Source organism: Monomorium pharaonis, chromosome 9, assembly GCF_013373865.1.
Source record: "Monomorium pharaonis isolate MP-MQ-018 chromosome 9, ASM1337386v2, whole genome shotgun sequence".
In the NCBI taxonomy this organism is placed as follows: domain Eukaryota; kingdom Metazoa; phylum Arthropoda; class Insecta; order Hymenoptera; family Formicidae; genus Monomorium; species Monomorium pharaonis.
Window position 1 is genome coordinate 8950783 of NC_050475.1, and position 20178 is coordinate 8970960.

The 20178-nt window shown below is 36.9% G+C and overlaps 4 protein-coding genes across 5 annotated transcripts; all 4 read right to left on the reverse strand.

Annotated features, from left to right (window-relative positions):
- Positions 1 to 221: 221 nt before the first annotated feature.
- LOC118647348 lies at positions 222 to 1034 on the reverse strand. Its single transcript, XM_036292116.1, has one exon. The coding sequence runs from the start codon at positions 1032 to 1034 to the stop codon at positions 222 to 224; it is 813 nt and encodes a 270-aa protein (XP_036148009.1).
- Positions 1035 to 1676: 642 nt separating this feature from the next.
- LOC118647349 lies at positions 1677 to 3161 on the reverse strand. Its single transcript, XM_036292117.1, has one exon. The coding sequence runs from the start codon at positions 3159 to 3161 to the stop codon at positions 1677 to 1679; it is 1485 nt and encodes a 494-aa protein (XP_036148010.1).
- A 58-nt stretch (positions 3162 to 3219) lies between these two features.
- Positions 3220 to 5534, reverse strand: LOC118647350. Its single transcript, XM_036292118.1, has 3 exons — positions 5403 to 5534; positions 4603 to 5349; positions 3220 to 4500 (listed from the first exon to the last, which is right to left on the reverse strand). The coding sequence occupies exons 1-3, from the start codon at positions 5532 to 5534 to the stop codon at positions 3220 to 3222; spliced, it is 2160 nt and encodes a 719-aa protein (XP_036148011.1).
- An 11322-nt stretch (positions 5535 to 16856) lies between these two features.
- LOC105829009 (alpha-crystallin A chain) lies at positions 16857 to 18437 on the reverse strand. 2 transcript variants are annotated; one of them, XM_012667622.3, is made up of 2 exons: positions 17922 to 18437; positions 16857 to 17822 (listed from the first exon to the last, which is right to left on the reverse strand). In XM_012667622.3, exons 1-2 carry the CDS (start codon positions 18279 to 18281, stop codon positions 17607 to 17609), a joined length of 576 nt encoding a protein of 191 aa, XP_012523076.1. In that variant the 5' UTR covers positions 18282 to 18437; the 3' UTR covers positions 16857 to 17606. The 2 variants fall into 2 exon arrangements, with proteins under 2 accessions (XP_012523076.1, XP_028049340.1); XM_028193539.2 differs by having other exon boundaries at positions 16857 to 18437.
- Positions 18438 to 20178: the final 1741 nt, after the last annotated feature.

Below are 20178 nucleotides of genomic sequence, written 5' to 3' on the forward strand. Positions count from 1 at the left end.
TTACAAAGCTGGGCGAGCGCCCGCCGCGAAGGATGGTCGCGTTTTCATGGAGCGCTGGTAGCGAAGCTACATTCAAACGCCGAGCTTAATTGAAACTAGACTTAGAAGCTCTGTGGTGACTTAAACTAAAGTTTGAAAATAACGCTAAACTTATTCATATAACAAGCTAGAATTGAGAGATACATTTTTAACTTAAATTAGATTTAGAAGTAACGTTAAACTTATTTACATGACAAGCTAGAATTGAGAGATACATTTTGACTTAAACTAGATTTAGAAGTAACGCTAAACTTATTGACATGAAAGGTTCGGTGATTCTTCGTCCGACAGAGGTTGTTCGTGGATCGGAAGTACGCACAATTTGTTAAGCGGTCGTTTGATTCAGAATGCGCAGTTTGCACCGTGACGACGCGCATTAAGCCGTCAGGGCCGGCATGAGTTTGAATGACCCTGCCCAGTTCCCATTTGCAGGGAGGCAAGAAATCATTTTTAAGTAGAACCATCGCTCCTATGTCAATCGACGGTTGTGGTTTTCTCCATTTACTCTTTTGCTGCAAGGTATTGACGTAGTCCGTCTGCCAGATCTTCCAAAATCTTTCTGTCAGCTGACGAATTAATTGCCAACGAGACAGTCGACTTTCCGAGATTGACAGGACCGACGGCTCAGAAATTGCGTTGAGAGCGGAACCGATTAAGGAGTGGCCCGGAGTCAATGTTTCATAGTCGTCAACAGTGTCCCTAATGGGCCCCAGGGGCCGCGAATTAAGGCAGGCCTCCACCCGACACAGAAAGGTGGTAAGCTCTTCAAATGTCAGAGTGTGAGCTCCGATTAAGCGGCGGAGATGGTATTTTACGCTTCGTACGCCGGCCTCCCATAATCCTCCGAAGTGAGGAGCGTGTGGAGGAATATATTTCCATTCGACTTTAGTAATTGCGATTTTATTGAGAAGGTTAGGATCGGTAATGGCAGCGCGGTACGCCTGATCTAGTTCTTTGTCGGCGCCGACGAATGTCGTGCCGTTATCGGAGTACATGATGCAGGGCATGCCGCGGCGAGAGCAAAAGCGTGAAAAAGCGTCAAGAAAGGCCGATGATGAGTAATTACTCACTAACTCTAAATGAATTGCTCGCGAAGCGAAACAAATGAATAATGAGATGTAGCTTTTATGAGATTTAATTTCGCGTCCTGCGGATGATCGCGTTGAAATAGGGCCTGCGTAATCGACGCCGCAATGAAGGAAGGCACGCTGAGAAGCAGAGACCCGAGCTGGTGGAAGCTGGCCCATCAGCTGTTCGGAGACAACAGCCTTCTCTCGCGTGCAAACGACGCAATTGCGAATTAATTTTTTGACTATCTGTCGCGCTTTTAGGATCCAATGACGCTGACGTAACGTGGAAAGAGTGAGCTGCACCCCTGAATGACACTCGGTAATATGAACGTATTGGACTATTAAATCCACGATTGGATGCGCTGCTAAAAGAATCGGATGGCGTTGCTCGAAAGAAAGCGGTGCTTGTGTCAGGCGTCCGCCTATTCGAATTACATCGTCTTCGTCGAGCACTGGAATGAATGTGGAAAGCACGCTTTTTTTCGAGATTGAACGGCATTGTTGCAGCTCCTTCAGTTCCGCGGCAAAGACTTCTGATTGCACTGTCTTGATCCAAAATAATTGAGCCTACCGGCACTCGGTGTGTGTTAGAGCTAAGGATTTTTTTGAGTCATCGTTCGATTTCCCTTTTCGCTGCCGACACCGATCACCGAAGCGAATTAAGTACGCTGTGATTCTAATTAATTTAGGCCACGTAGAATAGCGAGACGCTAAGTCCCAACGGTCGGGAGGGCACGTTATATGAGCGTTAACACCCTTAGATTCGTCACTCGTAGTCGTATCGACGGATGAAGGTTGTGCCGGCCATGAACTGTCGGAGCGATGTAGCCAGTTTGGGCCGTGCCACCATATTGACGATGGCGTCAACTCAGACGCCAGCAATCCGCGAGACGCGCATTCGGCGGGGTTATCGCGAGTCGATACGTACATCCACTTAGCGTCGGGAGCGCAAGTTTGTATATCCGCTACGCGATTTGACACGAACGTTTTCCATCGTGAGGAATGGGACCTAACCCATGCGAGCGCTACGGTAGAGTCCGTCCAACAATAAAACGCGTCTATTTTAAAATTGAAGGATTCGCGTATAAATTCGAGCAGCTTAGCCAGGAGTGTAGCGGCGCTGAGTTCAAGACGAGGGACGCTCATCGGTTTGAGGGGGGCTACCTGTGACTTTCCGATCAGTAGCTTCACGGTGATGTCTCCCGATAGCGAGATAACGCGCATGTAAATGACTGCGGCGTATGCAGCCGTAGACGCGTCCGCGAATCCATGGACTTCGCAACGTGCTGTATCGGACCCGCGACCGGTCCATCGATCAATTTTTAATCCGTTGAGATGGGACAGATTTCGGTAAATAATTGCCCAGCGGGTGGAGGAAGGTGGGGGCAATGCTTCATCCCAGTTGATTTGAAGGCGCCATAATTCTTGCATAAAAATCTTAGCGGTTATTGTTATGGGAGTGACCCAGCCAAGCGGATCGAATAACTTTGCTATCGCGGATAGCACCGAGCGTTTTGTGTGTGGACATGATGTTGATAGCAAGACGCTAAATTGAAACGCGTCGACCACGGGGTTCCAGGAAAGTCCAAGAATGTTGATGTGATCATCGAGCTTTAATGGGCGGTTACAAGCCAGGCCGTGATTTTCTGGCGAAATGTTATTGAGCAATTCTGATTTGTTACTGGCCCATTTGCACAATGTAAATCCGCCCTTCGCAAGGAGGTCACATATTTGCTCACGCGCGCGACGCAGCAACGGTATATCCTCCGCGCCGAACAGCACATCGTCGACATAGATGTGATTCGTCAAAACTGAAGACGCAAGTGGAAACGCTCCGCCCTCGTTAATTATCAATTGCTTAAGTACGCGAAGGGCGAGGAAGGGAGCCGACGCGGTGCCATATGTGACTGTTAGTAATTGATACTTCTGAACTCGGTCGGTCGATTCATCTATCCATAAAATCCGTTGGAAATCGCGGTCGCGAGAGTCGATCAAATTTGGCGGTACATCTTTTCGATGTCCGCGGTGTACACATATCGATGTTGCCGCCATCTTAGTAGGACGGCTGTCAAATCCGTCTGCAGTTTCGGCCCGGGGAGAAGATTAGAATTCAAAGATGAGCCGTCAAGCTTGACGCGTTAAAGACGACGCGGACTCGAGTTGTTGAGCTGAAATCTCGCACTACTGGGTGATGCGGAATATATATGAATCGTTTTGGTAATCCCGTCGGAGGCGAAATTTTCTTCATGTGACCGAGGGTCTCGTACTCACGAAGGAATGCCGAGTATTCCATTTTGAGCTCGTTATTCGACTGGAGTCGACGATTGAGGGCTAAAAGTGATCTCATGGCAACAGGGCGCGATTCTCCGACATCCGGCGACTCTTCGGTTTTGAACGGGAGACGCACTATATATTTTCCGGTGACGTCGCGCGAATGAGTGGTGACAAAGTGCTCCTCGCATCGTTGTTCGGCTGGGGATAAGAACTTACGCAGAGGAACATCTTCAATTTCCCAAAATCGCATTAATTCTCGCTCCAGTGCGCAATGTAAAACATTAATAGCTTGTGCATCCGATGTCGGAGAAAGTGTCGGACCGGAAATAAGCCAACCGAGGTGGGAGTTTTGAGCGACCGGAAACCCGATGGGGCCCTTACGAACACCGTCTGAAATAATTTGACTATATAAGTCAGCGCCAATGATAACGTCAATCGGAGCGGCCCCTGTGGGGTCATCGTCCGCTAAGTTGAGACCGGATAAATATTGCCAGTTGTCAACACCTTGCGAGCAACGAGGATGGTATTTCGTAAAAGATTTGAGAATAAATGCGACGGTAGTAAACGTTGTCTCCGCTGAATAGCGAGATACTATTTTGACGGAAGCAGCATATCGGCAAAGACCCGCGTCTGAACAGTCGACCGCCGATATGGTTGTGAATGTTCGCATTCGATTAAGGCGCAAAGTTTGAGCTAGTCGTTCAGTAATGAACGTGACCTCTGAGCCCTGATCTATTAAGGCTCTGACGGTTAGTTGGCGTCGGTGTTTGGATTCCACAATTATTTTCGCCGTAGCGAGTAATACCGGAACCGGAATCCCGCGTAATGAAACGGAAGACATCGCGACGGCTTGCGAAGGTGTCGACGGGACATCATCGCAGACCGTATGGTCGGACTGCGCGATCGCACTATTAGCGCTGGCGGAGGCAGGCGCGGCCGCCGACCCATTGACGAGATTACATGCAGAGGGCGATTCAAGATGCAATGACGAATGATGTCTTTGTTGGCAGAGACGACATGAATACTTACTATGACATTCATTAACTGAATGCTTTTGGCTTAGGCAATTAAAGCATCGTTTCAAACGTTCGACAATTTCGCGTCGTTGAATCGGACTCTTATTAAAAAATTGTATACATTTATTAACAAAATGCGATTTTTTACATAATGGGCATGTGAGCTCCGAAGTGCCAGAAATCGTTGCGTTATTAGATTTGACATTCCGGTTTGGTTTTTCTGTCAATGGTGTTAATTCTTCAAGCGCTAGAGCGCGATACGAGGTAAATTTAATTAAATCTTCAAAGCTGAGCGGAGCGGATTCCGTACTGCCTTTGATTTTCCATGCCCGACGGGTTGATGGATCTAATTTTTGAACGACGAAATACACTAATATATTGCTTAACATTTCCTCCGGCGAACGATTGAGGCACTTCAGAGCAGAAAAAGCCTTCTCCGCCTTGTCGCGGAGGGCGTGTAATTCGACTGCTGATTCCCGCGTGATTGGAGTCAAATTATGTAATGTCGCGACGTGAACCTCGATAAGCCTTCGCTTATTTTCGAATCGAGTTAAGAGAGCCTTCCATGCTACCGAGAAGTTATTTGTTGTAATCGGAATCCCGGCTATCACATCACGCGCTGAGTCCGTGAGACTTGACGCTAAGAAATGCATGCGTGAATAATCGGACAAATCTTTATTATCTATTATTAAAGCGTAAAAGCGATCGCGAAAGCTCTCCCACTCGGTAAATTTTCCGGAAAATGGAGGTAATTGAATCGGCGGGAGATGCTGCAGAGAAAGAGACGACGTCTCCGCCCGACTCAGAGAGAGATCCGCGGCTGATCGGTTAGGACTCATGCAGGGCTCCATCTTCTCCAGCCATTCTGTCATGAAGTCCAACGATGTTTGGTACACTTCCTGATGTGCTTCGATCTGATCCTCTTCGAAATAAGCGATGCCCTTCCGCTCCTGAACGGGGTAGAGGCGAAATAGCACGGCGTGCCCTCGAATTGCGTCCACACTTCCTTGAGGGACGCGATTCTGGCTCGGATTTTGGCCGGCGTATAATTTAAACGACCGGTTTTCTTAAAGTTCTCGAGTGAGCGAGTGACCACGCGGAGGTTAGTTAACTGATACTCCAGCTCCTCACTCATTGCTCACGCGTGTAATTTTCAGTCTAAGATCACTGGCGATAATGTTTCTGTCACCGCAAAGCACCGATCCGGCTCGAAGGACAAATAATGTTCTCGTTCACGCGTTCGAATTCGCACGCGTTTCGTTTGAACGCCGGAACACGGGCCTGTTGGCTCGCCAGCACCGCACGGTTTAGTTCTTCTATTTGGAATCGGCGGAGCGAGACTCGCGAACCGAATCCAAAGAATTGCGGAAACTCGGAGCACGAATATTCAGTAGCGAGATTGACCGAATTCGAGAATCCGCGAGATACGGAGAGATTACTGCTCCGGTTTCCGTTTGACAACGATCTGCTGTGTAAGACGGGTGCGCGGCGGAGCTCGCGAGTGGGAAGGATCGTAAATCCCTCCTATCCAATCAGGGCTGCGTACGTCAGAATGATTTTCGCCAAGTGACCAAGGGGAAGGACCCTTGGTTTGCTTTTTTGATTTTGACAAGTGAACGGTGGCACGCGCACTACTCGTGTGTCGAGTCTCGCGGATCGCGCTCGGATGGTGTGATCGGTACGTGCCGCAGCCCCGCATGGTCGTGGTCGCGAGGCTCCCTCGCGCATCCCGCAACAGTATTCGACAAAACATTAGAGACAAGTGTAACGTTCGGCCGTCAGAGACAGAATAAGCGAAATTTATTTTCCGTTAGTCATTTTCGACAAAATGTCAAATAAACAATAATAGGAATTGTCAAGACATTCCGTGTTCTTCTGTAAATTGATGCCATTAACTTGCTCCTTAATATGGATTATTTTTGAAATTAATCTTTTTTGGTATCTTGATTCAGAATTTAATATCTTAACGTTATCCCAATCAAACACGTGGTTATTTTTTAGCATGTGTTCTGTTACTACGGAGTGTCTCGATGACTCCAATTTTAAATTATTCGCATGTTCTTTAATTCTTGTACTTAAATGCCTCTTTGTCTGTCCTGCATATGACACGTTACAATTTTTACAGCATATATTTTGTAGACAATATTATTCATTAAATTTATGTCGGTTATGTCCTTCTGCACCCTAAACATGTTTAATTTGTTGAGGCAACGAAAGCCGACCATGAACAGATCTTCATTAACAAAAGATGAGGCGGTTTCAGATATGTGTCTAATATAAGGTAATACAAAATATTTTTTGTTTATGCATTGACTTTCCGTCGTAGCCTGATTAGTTTGACAGTCTGTGAGTTCCATTTGATTATTGAAATGTTTCTTAAGTCTGTCATTAATTTCATGAAAAACAAGATTCAATGGATAATTTGTCCGTTGTCCAATAATATATTGATGCAAAATTCGAGGTTCTTTGCCAAAAATATGGATCTGATAACATAACTACTCTATCTATTAGACTATAAATTGTTCCTATTTTGTGACAACGAGGATGATGCGAGAAAAACGACAAATATTTTCCCGAAAACGTATCTTTATGGAATCAATCAATAATGATCTTGTTGTTCTTGACTCTCAACAAAAGATCTAAAAAGCTGAGAGAACGATCTTTTTCAAGTTCTAAAGTGAACTGAAGTCTCAAATGGAAGCTGTTGAACATGTTGACAATTTCGGTGGTTTCTGTCAGGAGTACAGATAATAGAATATCATCTACATATCGATAATAAATCGGAATTTCGAATTTTAATGCTTTCAACGCTTGTCCTCGAGGTCCTGCAACACTAAATCCGCCATAATAGGTGACAAAGATGAGCCCATCGGAGTTTCAAATGTTTGCTTATATATTTTATTGTTAAACGTGAAAAAGGTTGACGAAAGAATGAAATTAATGGCATGTATAAAATTGTCTAACAGAATGGAGGTATTATTTTCAATAAATGTCCACCTATTTTTAATACTCTGTATTGCAAGATCCCGAGGTATATTTGTAAATAATGAAGTTGCATCCAACGATATTAAGATATGTGTTGACGGTATAGTTTTACCCGAGAGAAAGTCGTATCTGAAACTGTCCATGGCGTGTCTATTGTAAATCGGTAGGCTTTCTTTAATGATTTTATGTATGTAATTCGCAAGTCGATATAGGGCAGTGTTTACCGACGAAACAATGATTCTTAAAGGTGTATTCGGTTTGTGAATTTTAGAAAGGTCATAAGCCCTGGGTAAATTGGAGTCACTTAAATGAAGCGACCAATAGGTTTCTTTCTGAATGAACCCTTTACGTAACCACTCCTTTAACATATTGCTTAAATTTCTTTCCAACATGCAACTCGAATCTTTTTTAACTACCGTATAAGTGTTTTCATCTTGCAGAATTTCTTCCATCCTTGTAATATATTCCTGTTTATCCAGAGCAACAGTGACGTTACATTTGTCCGCTCTAGTAAAAATAACATTAGGATTCTTTTTGCAAAATTCAAAGATTATTTCACGTAATTTCAAACTAAAAGTTCTTTATCAATGTTGTTAACTATATGATCCGTTGTTAAAAACCTGTGTAGCTGTGGAATGACCGCATTTCTCATTTTAGTTATTGTTTCTAGGTCCATATATTTGTTAAAATTTTCCACATCTTTTATGATCCTCGTGAACGGTACTTTTTTTATTGAATCGAGGAGGAAGACAAAAATTATTACTCAATTGTAACAGATTCGAAACTGTTTCAAGGATGTGACTTCTAGATAGATTTACAAACACACTTCTTGTTTGTCTCCGATATGGAATCCTCGTCTTGTCCTTGAACTTATTTGGGTCTAAGAAAATCTCAATAGAATCATTCTTCAATGATTTTATTGACTGGTATCTAATTGGTTTAATTTTCTTAATATTACGTAGTTCATTTTTCTGAACTAGCCATTCCAATTTTTTGTGGTGTAAGTTATATATTCTTAATTTAAACTTATCAAAGGAGTTAGTATGATGTATCATAATGCTATTTAAAACATGAGGATGGATAAATTTATCTAACAGGTAAGAAGCATTTAGCCGTTCACGCCTTAGTTGATCAATTAGTCTATGTAAATCAAAATTTTTTATCGATTGAGACTTCCATTTGAGACTTCAGTTCACTTTAGAACTTGAAAAAAACCGTTCTCTCAGCTTTTTAGATCTTTTGTTGAGAGTCAAGAACAACAAGATCATTATTGATTGATTCCATAAAGATACGTTTTCGGGAAAATATTTGTCGTTTTTCTCGCATCATCCTCGTTGTCACAAAATAGGAACAATTTATAGTCTAATAGATAGAATAGTTATGTTATCAGATCCATATTTTTGGCAAAGAACCTCGAATTTTGCATCAATATATTATTGGACAACGGATAAATTATCCATTGAATCTTGTTTTTCATGAAATTAATGACAGACTTAAGAAACATTTCAATAATCAAATGGAACTCACAGACTGTCAAACTAATCAGGCTACGACGGAAAGTCAATGCATAAACAAAAAATATTTTGTATTACCTTATGTTAGACACATATCTGAAACCACCTCATCTTTTGTTAATGAAGATCTGTTCATGGTCGGCTTTCGTTGCCTCAACAAATTAAACATGTTTATTAGGGTGCAGAAGGACATAACCGACATAAATTTAATGAATAATATTGTCTACAAAATATATGCTGTAAAAATTGTAACGTGTCATATGTAGGACAGACAAAGAGGCATTTAAGTACAAGAATTAAAGAACATGCGAATAATTTAAAATTGGAGTCATCGAGACACTCCGTGGTAACAGAACACATGCTAAAAAATAACCACGTGTTTGATTGGGATAACGTCAAGATATTAGATTCTGAATCAAGATACCAAAAAAGATTAATTTCAAAAATAATCCATATTAAGGAGCAAGTTAATGGCATCAATTTACAGAAGAACACGGAATGTCTTGACAATTTCTATTATTGTTTATTTGACATTTTGTCGAAAATGACTAACGGAAAATAAATTTCGCTCATTCTGTCTCTGACTGCCAAACGTTACACTTGTCTCTAACGTTTTGTCGAATACTTTGTGTGATTGTTGCTCGTTTTATTATTGAGTTTTAATATCTGAATCTTTCAACATATATAAGTTTATAGTTTTTCACAATACACATATCAGTTTTTGTTATTGTTACGTCCAGCCTTATGGGATTTAACTCTTTATTTGGTAGGAAGGATATTTCGGGGAGAACAGGTAAGGCAGGGAAGAACGTAACAAAACGTGTAGAATTCCCGTAGGCACACAGATTAAGAGAGGGTAGGTGCCTTGGGTCGAACGCACTTTTTATGACTCAAAAATATAGGTCAGCGTGCCGATAGGCCCGCTATAACCCGTGTCGAGTCGTACGTCCGTCGGTCCAAGTTTCGAGTCAACGAATTGAATCGTTTTAACTCGGGATCGGACCTGGCGCAGTCTTTGTTCGGGATGAGGAGAGGTCGTTATAGATTAAAATAAATGATGAAATTTATGTAACAACAAAAAAAAACAAAATATTTATTCTAAATGTTCCAAAATTTTATAAGAATATAAATAGGCGCTGAAGTCGTGATTTAACATAATTTGTTGGCTATGAATTTATAAAGATTAAATTACAAGAATGGTTCTAAATAAATTTCGCAAGAGTTTACAAAGTTTAAAAATACGCAAAGGATTAAATAGATTTTCGGTTACAAAAGTTTTAAGGTTTAACAAAGGGTTATTAATAAAATTAAAAAAAATACACAAAGGTTATTAATATAAATTTCGAAAGTGTAAAACTAATGGGCAGCTGTTTGCTTGTGAGTGATATTATATTTTAAGTAATTCGGGGAGAGAAAGTGAGGAAATGCAGACTCTTGAAATTGAAACCGTGAATGGTTGTTTGGACTCTCGAACACTAAGGCCGGAATCCGCGTACTGGAACGACCGGTCGGACTCTCGAGCAGCACTCTCGGAATCCGCCCACCAGGGAAGGAAGAGGGATGAAAAACTCTAAGAGGAAATTATTTATAAATAATAGGAGCTTGTCTTAATGAATTAAAACAGAAAGAGTAGATGTGTAACGTAAAAACAAAAGAAAAAAATTGTGATAGTGGGACTTACTCATTACTGGTTCTCAAACAAATCTGTCGGAATCGAATAGATTTCTTGATCGGATGGAACGGCACTAACGTTTATTCGCGCACTGATTCTACATGATTATTTCACTGCTCTCTAACTACGGGGAAAACTCTTTAGCTAACTCTAAAAACTAAACTGTAAACGTAACTGAACTGAACTGAACCTTTTTTACCTGACTGACTGCTTAGTATTATATATGTATATATAGAGTCTTACAGAGGGAGGATTCAGATGTAGGTGATTCAAATGTTCTAATTGGTAGGACTTTTTTTCGGGAATGCGTGGGAACTAGTTCCTAAAGGTTCCCATTGGATAAGTGGTTATTTGGTTTCGGAGTACTGTTTATTAGGGTCCCCGACTATTGGTCCCACTTTTCCTTGTCTCCACCTGGAATTTTCGGATCTAGTAAGGGAGGGGAAGTTGGAAATGTCAGGGCGCTCTTATCTAGAAATTTATGTTTTCCAGGCGCGGATTTAGGGTTAATAGACGCATCTGGTTTCAGAAAATCTTTTATGGTTTTCGGGCGTTTTGAGGTGATCTGGTTCTCTTTCGATAAACATTGCGCCCGTAAAAAAAAATATTATTATCCTTGAAACCAAATGTGCCCTTGCCCCTTTCGGGTAATCTAACTTCCATCTGGCACTTATCTGCAGTCGTTAAAAATCCCGAAAATGCTCTTAAACTGTTCAAGAGCCCGGTGACGCTGCGTAAATATTTAACTTTTATTTCAACGGGACTTGACTTCCGCCGAATTTTAATAACTTTAGTGTTTGACTCTTTCTGATTATGAAAACCGGACACTTTCACGTGGCGCATAGTTTTTGGGTCCCGCGACCTTTTGACCATTGATAAGCCTCAAAATATTTCTAACTTATTTATTTCTAAAAGATCAGCGTATGATAAAATGTGAAGTCCCCCGGACGTAACATTATTCACAACACGTTTTCCATAGTTTTTGATCTTTTAGATTTATCGGCAAGACTAATTGAATATCTATTCTGTCCTTTTAATATGAAAACCGACTTGCGGAAAAATTTTATCATTTTTCATTTTATTATTTATTTAATTGTATTATTTATTGATTCACGTTTTTATTTGTTATGTCACATTTTGATATGCGTTTTTGGTTATTTAATGGTCATCATTTTTTAACTGTTTAAGTATATTTTCGTTTGCGTTATTTCATTCATATTTAAGTTCATACATATTGATAATTTATTATGACTGAAGAGAACTAAGTATAGTCAAAACGTTTCGAAGTTTAACATTATTTAACACGGCTGGTTTTTAATCGCGGTTATATTTATATAATGTTTATTGAATATATTGTATTAGGAAGATTTATCTTAGCTTGATATATTGACCTGTTATCGTATTATAAAAAAAAAACTTTTTATAAATTTATATGAACATGTTTTCTAGAAAAATAAGCGATTAATGGAAATAAGAAGCAATACCGAATCGGAATTTTAAATTGGCCATGGATTTATAAAGACGTGAAAAAATTTCATATTGCATTTAAAAAAAGTGATATAAAAATTTCTTTGATAAAATTTCAAAAACAAAGCTATATTTTCTTTGTGCTTGAAATGAGCATATGTATAATTCTCTTATATTATTTTACTATCACATAAGATGATTTTTAAATATATTTTTAGTTAAGTCAATATTATCAGTTAATTGATTCAAGTAAAAATGAAAATTCTAGCAATTCTAATGATTCCATTCCTGAATTATAAATGAAAACTTACACAAACAAGGCATAAGCGCGATACATTGAATCTTCTTTTATTTTTGATTTTTATTGTACATTTTTTACCTATATTTTTTAAATAAAAAAATGTATTAAGAATAAAGATGTAAAATTTATAATAAATGTATTTTTTAAGATGATATTTCAATGAAAATATTGCTGATAATGATTCATAAATCTTTATTAGCAATCTTTTTATATATATGTTTTTATGTAAAACATTTTTCTCGCGTAATATAGAATGGCAAGTGCCGCTTGAAGTCATAAAAATATTTTAATAATATTTTTTATTTTAATAATATATTCCATATTTAAATAAAAAACATTTTCTACAATTTTATAGCAAAATAAAAAAGATTTAGTACACTTGGCGCGAGGCACTATCGTGCTTCTTGATTACTTGATCGGTAAAAAGAATATTGTGATATGAACTGAACTTTCTCGCTGTTGGGGCATAAAAATTATCTCCAATGACTATTCTTGAATTAAAAACATTCTTAACAATGTCGAGCACATTTTGTTGCCTAGGTATCAGCGAATATGTAGATAAACGTTTAATCTTATCTTGATGTCCTTCGATCTGTGTATAAACAGTGCGAGAAAAGTGGGAGTATTTGTTCAACTTCTGTGGAATAATTGTTAAGTCAATTGTGGATATAACCATAATTTACTTAGCCAACAGCTGTTCATATTACCATTACATTTTTTAATTTGATATGACTCGGTACAACACTTAACTGCTAAAAGATAATACATTAATCATTTAAAATTTTTCCTGATGTTTTATGACAGTTACGTGACAACTGTTACAAATCGCAACTGTGCGTTATGTACTGGAAATAAAACGTGGTGGTAAACTAAATAAAACCGACTGTTATTAAATAACATTTTACTGATGTTAAACAGATAATATTGTAACTCTTGTACAAATAAAGCATAAAATAACAAAAATTTTAAGTTTTTTTAGGTTATTAAATCTTTTTCTACATATGTATTTTTTAAATTAAAAATTATATTACAATAAACATTGTAAATACAATAATTTTTTTAAATCTCTTTTTGTCAATCATATAAATTCTAAGAAAGACGAATAAAATAAATTAATTTCTGTCTAATTGTAACGTAAATTATATATGTTATGGTCAAACCCCGTTGCGCGGGCGTTCCTAGGATTGACTGGTCAATGCGCGGAATAACCAAGCGTTTTGGTCAAAGCCCGAAATAGTTTTGTATTTTGGCCTTTGACTGATATGTTTTTAGTCCATCCTAGGAGTGACTAACATGACTGGTCAAAGCCAGAAACTGAAAAAAACACTTCGGACTTTGACCAAAACACTTGGTTGTTTCGCGTATTGACCAGTCAATCTTAGGCATACCTAAGATTGACTGGTCAATGCGCGAAACAACCAAGCGTTTTCATAATTACAATAACGCCATCTAAGCCCGCTATGCGCCTTGCAGGTGTTCTAATCTGTCTGCTATTCGTGAGCAATTCACGGCACGAATGCGTTGCTGTCAGCACAAGCTATGCAAAAAATGCGCAAATTTCAAATGTCTATATGTATTTTTATGAGCATCTCGTTTAGCATGGAAAGTCGCAAACCCATGTGGTGCAGTGAATGCTTTGCATACACACACACACACCACACACACACGCGCGCGCGCGCGCGCTAACACTAAGTCGTTAACCTATGTGGACTTGGACGAGGTGAGTGTAGAAGGAGAGACTGAAGGCTCCCTTGCACCCCCCCCCCGTGTGTGTGTGTGTGTGTGTGTGTGTGTGTGTGTGTGTGTGTGTGTGTGTGTGTGTGTGTGTGTGTGCAAAGCATTCACTGCACCACATTGGTTTATGACTTTCCACGCTAAACAAGATGCTCATAAAAATACATATAGACATTTGAAATTCGCGCATTTTTGAGAGTACATTTTATGTTCTTAAAAAAGAATATATTTTATGTTCTAAATATTTACCAAAGGTTTGTCTATTTTAAGTAAAATCTATTTTATGTTAACAATAAAAATATTATTTAAAAATCTTGGCTTTATTTTTTAAAGTCTGAATTAAGCCACACCTAGGATTGACTAGTCAAAGTTCGAAGTAATTTTTTCAGTTTCTAGCTTTGACTAGCCATGTTAGCCACTCCTAGGATGGATTAAAAACATATCAGTCAAAGGCCGAAATACAAAACTATTTCAGGCTTTGACCAAAACGCTTGGTTATTCCGCGCATTGGCCAGTCAATCCTAGGAAAGCCCGCGCAACGGGGTTTGACCATACATATACATATGTACTCCTCTTCGCTATTCTTAGGATACAGCGCAGGTTTGAAATTTCAAATAAACTTATGAATACCTATATAAAACCAACTATTTTTGTAATTTACATTAAAAAATAAGTAACTTTTATTAGAACATTTTGTCTTAAAATTATTTTTTTGTAAATACAAGTATAAATAATTCTGAAATTATTTACAATAGGTACTTTTCCGAATTTTGATATTTTTTCATAATTTTCTTGGTAAACAGCTTTGTTGTGATTCCGACAACGATAATCAATCGGGGGAGCCCGAAAAAATAGCTCCTGAAAGCTACATGAAAAAATAGGCGCTTCTATTTAAAGCAGTCTAGAGACCCTTTATTAAGGGTGCATTTGGGGAGACGCTATTAGCGCTACCAGCATCAGTCCATCTTTATTACTTATTAAAAGTAAAACAAGGATAAACTGTTGATAGCGCTAATAGCGTCTCCTCGAACACACCCTAAGAGACGCGACAATCCTGTATGTTTTCATTGGCTGTGAAACAATATGGCGGAACCAATCAACTGTCCTCAATCATATTCCCATTTTTAATATTATTAGCGCGCGGTAGAATATAGAAAAGGGCAAAGATACAAAAAAAAAGTACATTGTAACATTACAAGATAGTTTATTATTTAACAATAGAATGCATTGCCATAGTCTTACTGTTATATACTGCTTTTTTAAACACTGGTTGTTTTTTGCACAAAATTCTAGTTCGAAATTGCATAAAATATTTCATTATTTTGTCAAATAAGCCATGACAATTTTGTAATGAGTCACATCAAACATGAGTCATTTCCTGAGAGAAAAATTTAATTAAATTACAGTTTATGTTATTTAAATAAGGAATACATCTTCGAAAAATTACTTCCATTTTATAAAAATAATTATATGCTTTATGTTTTATGTTTTAAATGTTTTTTTGTTTTATGGCCTTACTTATTTATGAGTTAAAACTTATTTATGACTTCAAACGTTCAATCACAATCACAATTACAATCGCAGTATACGCAGTTTTCTATATACGTTGTCGCCATTTTGTTTCAAAATTCAGGATTGTCGCGTCTCTTAGTAAAGAGTCTCTAAAGCAGCTCTACCGGCAGAACAATGTAGAAACAAACAATTGTAGCGACTTCTATCCTAGTCTGGTACAGCAGAAAACGCGTGGGCGGGGAGGGGTTCTGCTCCTCCCGCTGCACCCCCTTCCCGTAATTTTTTCTAACCCAACCTAACCCAAACATTTTAAAGTCGCCATTTGGTTAATGCAAAAACATTGGAAACGTACAGCGCAAACCTATGTGGTATTGTACAAGCGTAGATGTCGTTTACTTTACGTAAAGCACTGATATTATCGTATTTATGAAACGTAAAATAAACCACACTTGTACAGTACCACATAGGTTTGTAACTTTCCACGCTGTTTGTTTCCAATGTTTTTGCATTAACCAAATAGCGATGTTTGGGTTAGGTTAAGAAAAATTACGGCGGAGCCCCTCCCCCGCCCACGCGTTCTCTACATAACCCTTTGCAAATTTTCATGCTTTAAAATTTAAGAATAATAATATTTATTAAACTTTTTTGTCAACTTTAACTGTTAATATCTCCCTTTGCAGGACAGAGCGACACTTTTTTCTGCCAGATTCATTTGTTTTGTGCGGTAAGGAATGAGCTCTCCTTAAGTATTACCAAAACATTCTAATGCAAATAAAAAAAGTATGGTATTTATTAAACTTTTGTGTTAATAATTTTTTGTGTATAACTCAAAAACTAAGGCTGAGCAGCGGTAACATGTATAGGGAAAAGTTCTTCAGAATGATAACCTTGACAACATATTTGAAGGTCATCAAAATCGTTGAGGAATCGCTAATGTAAATAATTACTAAATTATTTCGAAAAAATGGCCAAAAAAATTAGTAGGTTACATATTTTTCGGGCTCCCCCGATTGATTATCGTTGTCGGAGTCACAACAAAGCTGTTTACCACAAAAGTTATGAAAAAATATTAAAATTCGGAAAAGTATCTATTGTAAATAATTATTGTAATAGTAATTTATTTATTATTATCAGCTATTCTCAGTGTAAATACAAGAGAAAAATTGTGTAAAAATATGCGCGTATGTTTTTTTTATACTTGTAAATATGATTTCGATTAATCGAATGTAGCCATAAACAATATAAAAAAATATCAAACAATACAACATTAAATACTGATATAAAAACTTTTATTTTATCATTAATACAAGAACATGTTATATTTTCTCTCAAACTATTATGTATTTCAGTAACTTATCCAATATGAAATATATATGTAAATAATACATAATACAATAAAAAATACATTATGGTTATATTAGCCAATAACAAGACATGTAATCTTGTAAGAGTAAAGTGAAAAGAACAAGATAAAGTGTATGCATGAATATTATAGCAAAGAAAAAAATTCCATAATCTATTCTATTTCAAGGCTTTAAATCTTGCTCTCTATGTTGCCATTATTTGCTTTCAAGTAATTTCTGTTGCCCTTCTACTGTCTCTAGACGGTTATACACAGTGTGACAATTAAGTTCCTGAACTGACATTCTCACTAATATGGTAATACTACTAGTGCTATTTATCTAGTATTAACGACGGACTAGTTAGAGACAATATTTGTTGAGCATGTACAATTTGTAAATTTGTTAATGTGTTCAAATTTGACAATCCATCTTATCCGTCTGATTTAGCGTTAGTTGACTCATTTTATTTTTTAAATTAAAAACGACGAAATTTGCGCATGTATCATCAATCTAACAAATTGTGACGAGAGAACTGATGGTGAATGCTTCTTGAGTATTTGTTGTACAAAAATGATGAAAACATTTTTTTAAGAGGAAGAAAACTATATTGAATGATTATATTAATAAATATAATTATTTTGTATAGTTAATTATTCTTTTATGGCTTTAATCCGGGAATTTAATAGTCACACTGTGTATAATATGCACTAGCTTTTCCTGCATTTGTCTTTTGCGCTTTAGTATATTCTGCGCTAGCCTTTTCAGCGACAATCTTTTCAGCAGTAACCTGTCCAGCGTCTGCTTTACTATTAGTTCTTCCACCAGCCTGTTTGATATTAGTTTTTTCTGCATGTCCTGTACCAGCTTGTCCAGCAGTCGTTTGTCCAGTGGCAGTCTGTCTCGCATCAACCTCAATTTGAATCATCTTTTCTTCCGCCAGTTTTAACGGCGCCGTAATCGTTAAAATACCATTTTTCGATATCGAAGATGTTACCTGATTGACATCGACGCGATTAGGTAATAGATATTGTTTCACGAATTGCCGGGTCGCAATATTGATCTTGTTATGTTTCTTATGTTTGGCTTCAACGACCACCCAACCATCTATCACTTTGACAGTGATCTCTTCTGGATTGAACTGCTGCACGTTCATAGTGATTTTGAAGACATCGTCGTCAATGTTTGTGGTACTGGCGATATATTGATTATGATTTAACAAATTTATCCAGGGTTTGTAAAAGAAATCCAAGGCAAGATTCGTTTTACTAAGAGTTCCAGTGGAGAAATCCATTGAGTTAAAAGGAGCATCCAATCCCAAATGAAGATTCGAAAATAATAATGGCAAAAGATACATAATGTCGTTGAAATTATCTTTCTGTTTTTAATCGATTCTCGTAATTCAACAACGAAGAGATTAGTAGATAAAAGTGTAACTGGTTGATCCGTTGTTACTGTACATACGATACGATATCTCGTACTTGCACGGGAATTTTGCAACTGAGACTGTCGTGATCGCTATTTATATCACTTTTCGGTTTGAGTGGGGAAGTACATACTGTAACGTTGTAAGGCTTTAAAAAATTATCGCGACTGGAATCGCTATATTTACCATTAAAATAAACTTTTTACTAATCTATTTAATCTTTTTCCGTGCAATCAGCGATCGTCAGTAAAAGTGCGCTTAATTGTCTTTTTTTGCTGTTTGTCTATATCTATTCGAATTAAACTTTGACATAAAATTTATTAATTATTTGTTTGCATATTTTAGAAAGTTTCCAGATCATATTAATGTATTCCAATAAAATGAATTCATAAATCTATTAAAGATTTTATACACTGAACCAAAACTGTACATAAATTCCAATAAAATATTCATTCTATTAATGAAATATTTATTAAAATTGGTGATGAATTATTTTATTATTATGACGTTTTATTTATTGTAACAAAGAATAATTCGTTATATTAATAAATTTATTTACGATTAATGAAAAGATTCAATATAATATTTATACTATTAACAAAAAGTTTATTGTGTCAATAAATTTTACTATTAAGATACTATTAAGAAAAATTTTTTCAGTGTATATATTTAAAAAGATAGAATCTGAAAGAGTAATATTTTTTAGTAGAGTCAATAGTTCTGGCGTAGAAAAAGAATATTATTTATTCACATTTGGTGATTAAGTAAATAGAGATGATATCAAAAGCCACTAAGTAAAGTAATTATTAAAATTATATTAAATTATTTGTTTAGCAATGTTACGCAACTGTAATGCTTTTAATATATCAGTATATATTATAGAAGAGTGGAACAAACTGTAAAGATTGGGTTGAAAATCCCATTATCAATTGTATAGAAAAATAATTGCGAATTACATATGTTTCAAACACAATTTTTACAACTTATGTAGGAATGTACCTATACGTTTTACCAGTATGTCATAAGGATGTGTTATGAATTGATATAAAAAAAAAACGGATATTATTTTTTTTATAATGGTTCAATACTACACTAGTATATTTAATTATATTATTGATGGTTCCATATCGAAAATCGATACTGGATATCTAATCGTACCATGTCCTAAAACGATACCGAAAAGCGTTAGTCACTCTTCGGTACTGATCTAGTGCTAAAAAATTTATATTATGGATTTTAATACCATAAACTGTTATAGTTTTGAGCACACAAAAATTTATTTAAGAGTTGTAGCCAATAACAATTTCGTATAATTTTTAACATTTATTTGTGACTTTATGAAATTGTGCAATCGTTGAGGAAATTGATAGAGATTCAGATTCAAAAGGATAAAAATAATATGTAAAATAATAGTAATAAATCTATCTATCTATCCATCTGTCTATCTATTTTTAATATCTTTTAAATACCTTTTCTTGTCAACACAAATTTTCGGTATTGTTGCGGTACTAATATTCAATATTGCTACGGTAACGATTTTCTACACTATAACGGTATTTATTTTCTGTACTGCTTTGGTATTGATTTTTGGTATTGTTACAAGTCTATTTTCTGTTAGGAGGTTTTTATCGCAGTTTCACGCCAATATTAAATTAGTACTGGCACCTATTGTGCTATTATCATATATAATAAATCGATACCGAGCTAGTACTTCGTTTACTAGAAAATTCCTACTTGAAAAATTTATTTATAACTTATTGATTTTCTTACTATTTATTAAAAAAATAATAATAAAATAACGAACTACAACACAGAATGCTAAATATAT

Excerpts from the sequence above, each read along its gene's own strand:
- LOC118647349 (XM_036292117.1), bottom strand. The coding sequence starts at position 3,161 with ATGGCGGCAACATCGATATGTGTACACCGCGGACATCGAAAAGATGTA.
- LOC118647348 (XM_036292116.1), bottom strand. The coding sequence starts at position 1,034 with ATGTACTCCGATAACGGCACGACATTCGTCGGCGCCGACAAAGAACTA.
- LOC118647350 (XM_036292118.1), bottom strand. The coding sequence starts at position 5,534 with ATGAGTGAGGAGCTGGAGTATCAGTTAACTAACCTCCGCGTGGTCACT. Across the intron at positions 5,350-5,402 it reads GAATCGCGTCCCTCAAGGAA|GAGCGGAAGGGCATCGCTTA; the intron begins GTGTGGACGCAA and ends TACCCCGTTCAG. Across the intron at positions 4,501-4,602 it reads CAGAAAAACCAAACCGGAAT|AGTCCGATTCAACGACGCGA; the intron begins GTCAAATCTAAT and ends TTTTTTAATAAG.
- LOC105829009 (XM_028193539.2), bottom strand. The coding sequence starts at position 18,281 with ATGTATCTTTTGCCATTATTATTTTCGAATCTTCATTTGGGATTGGAT.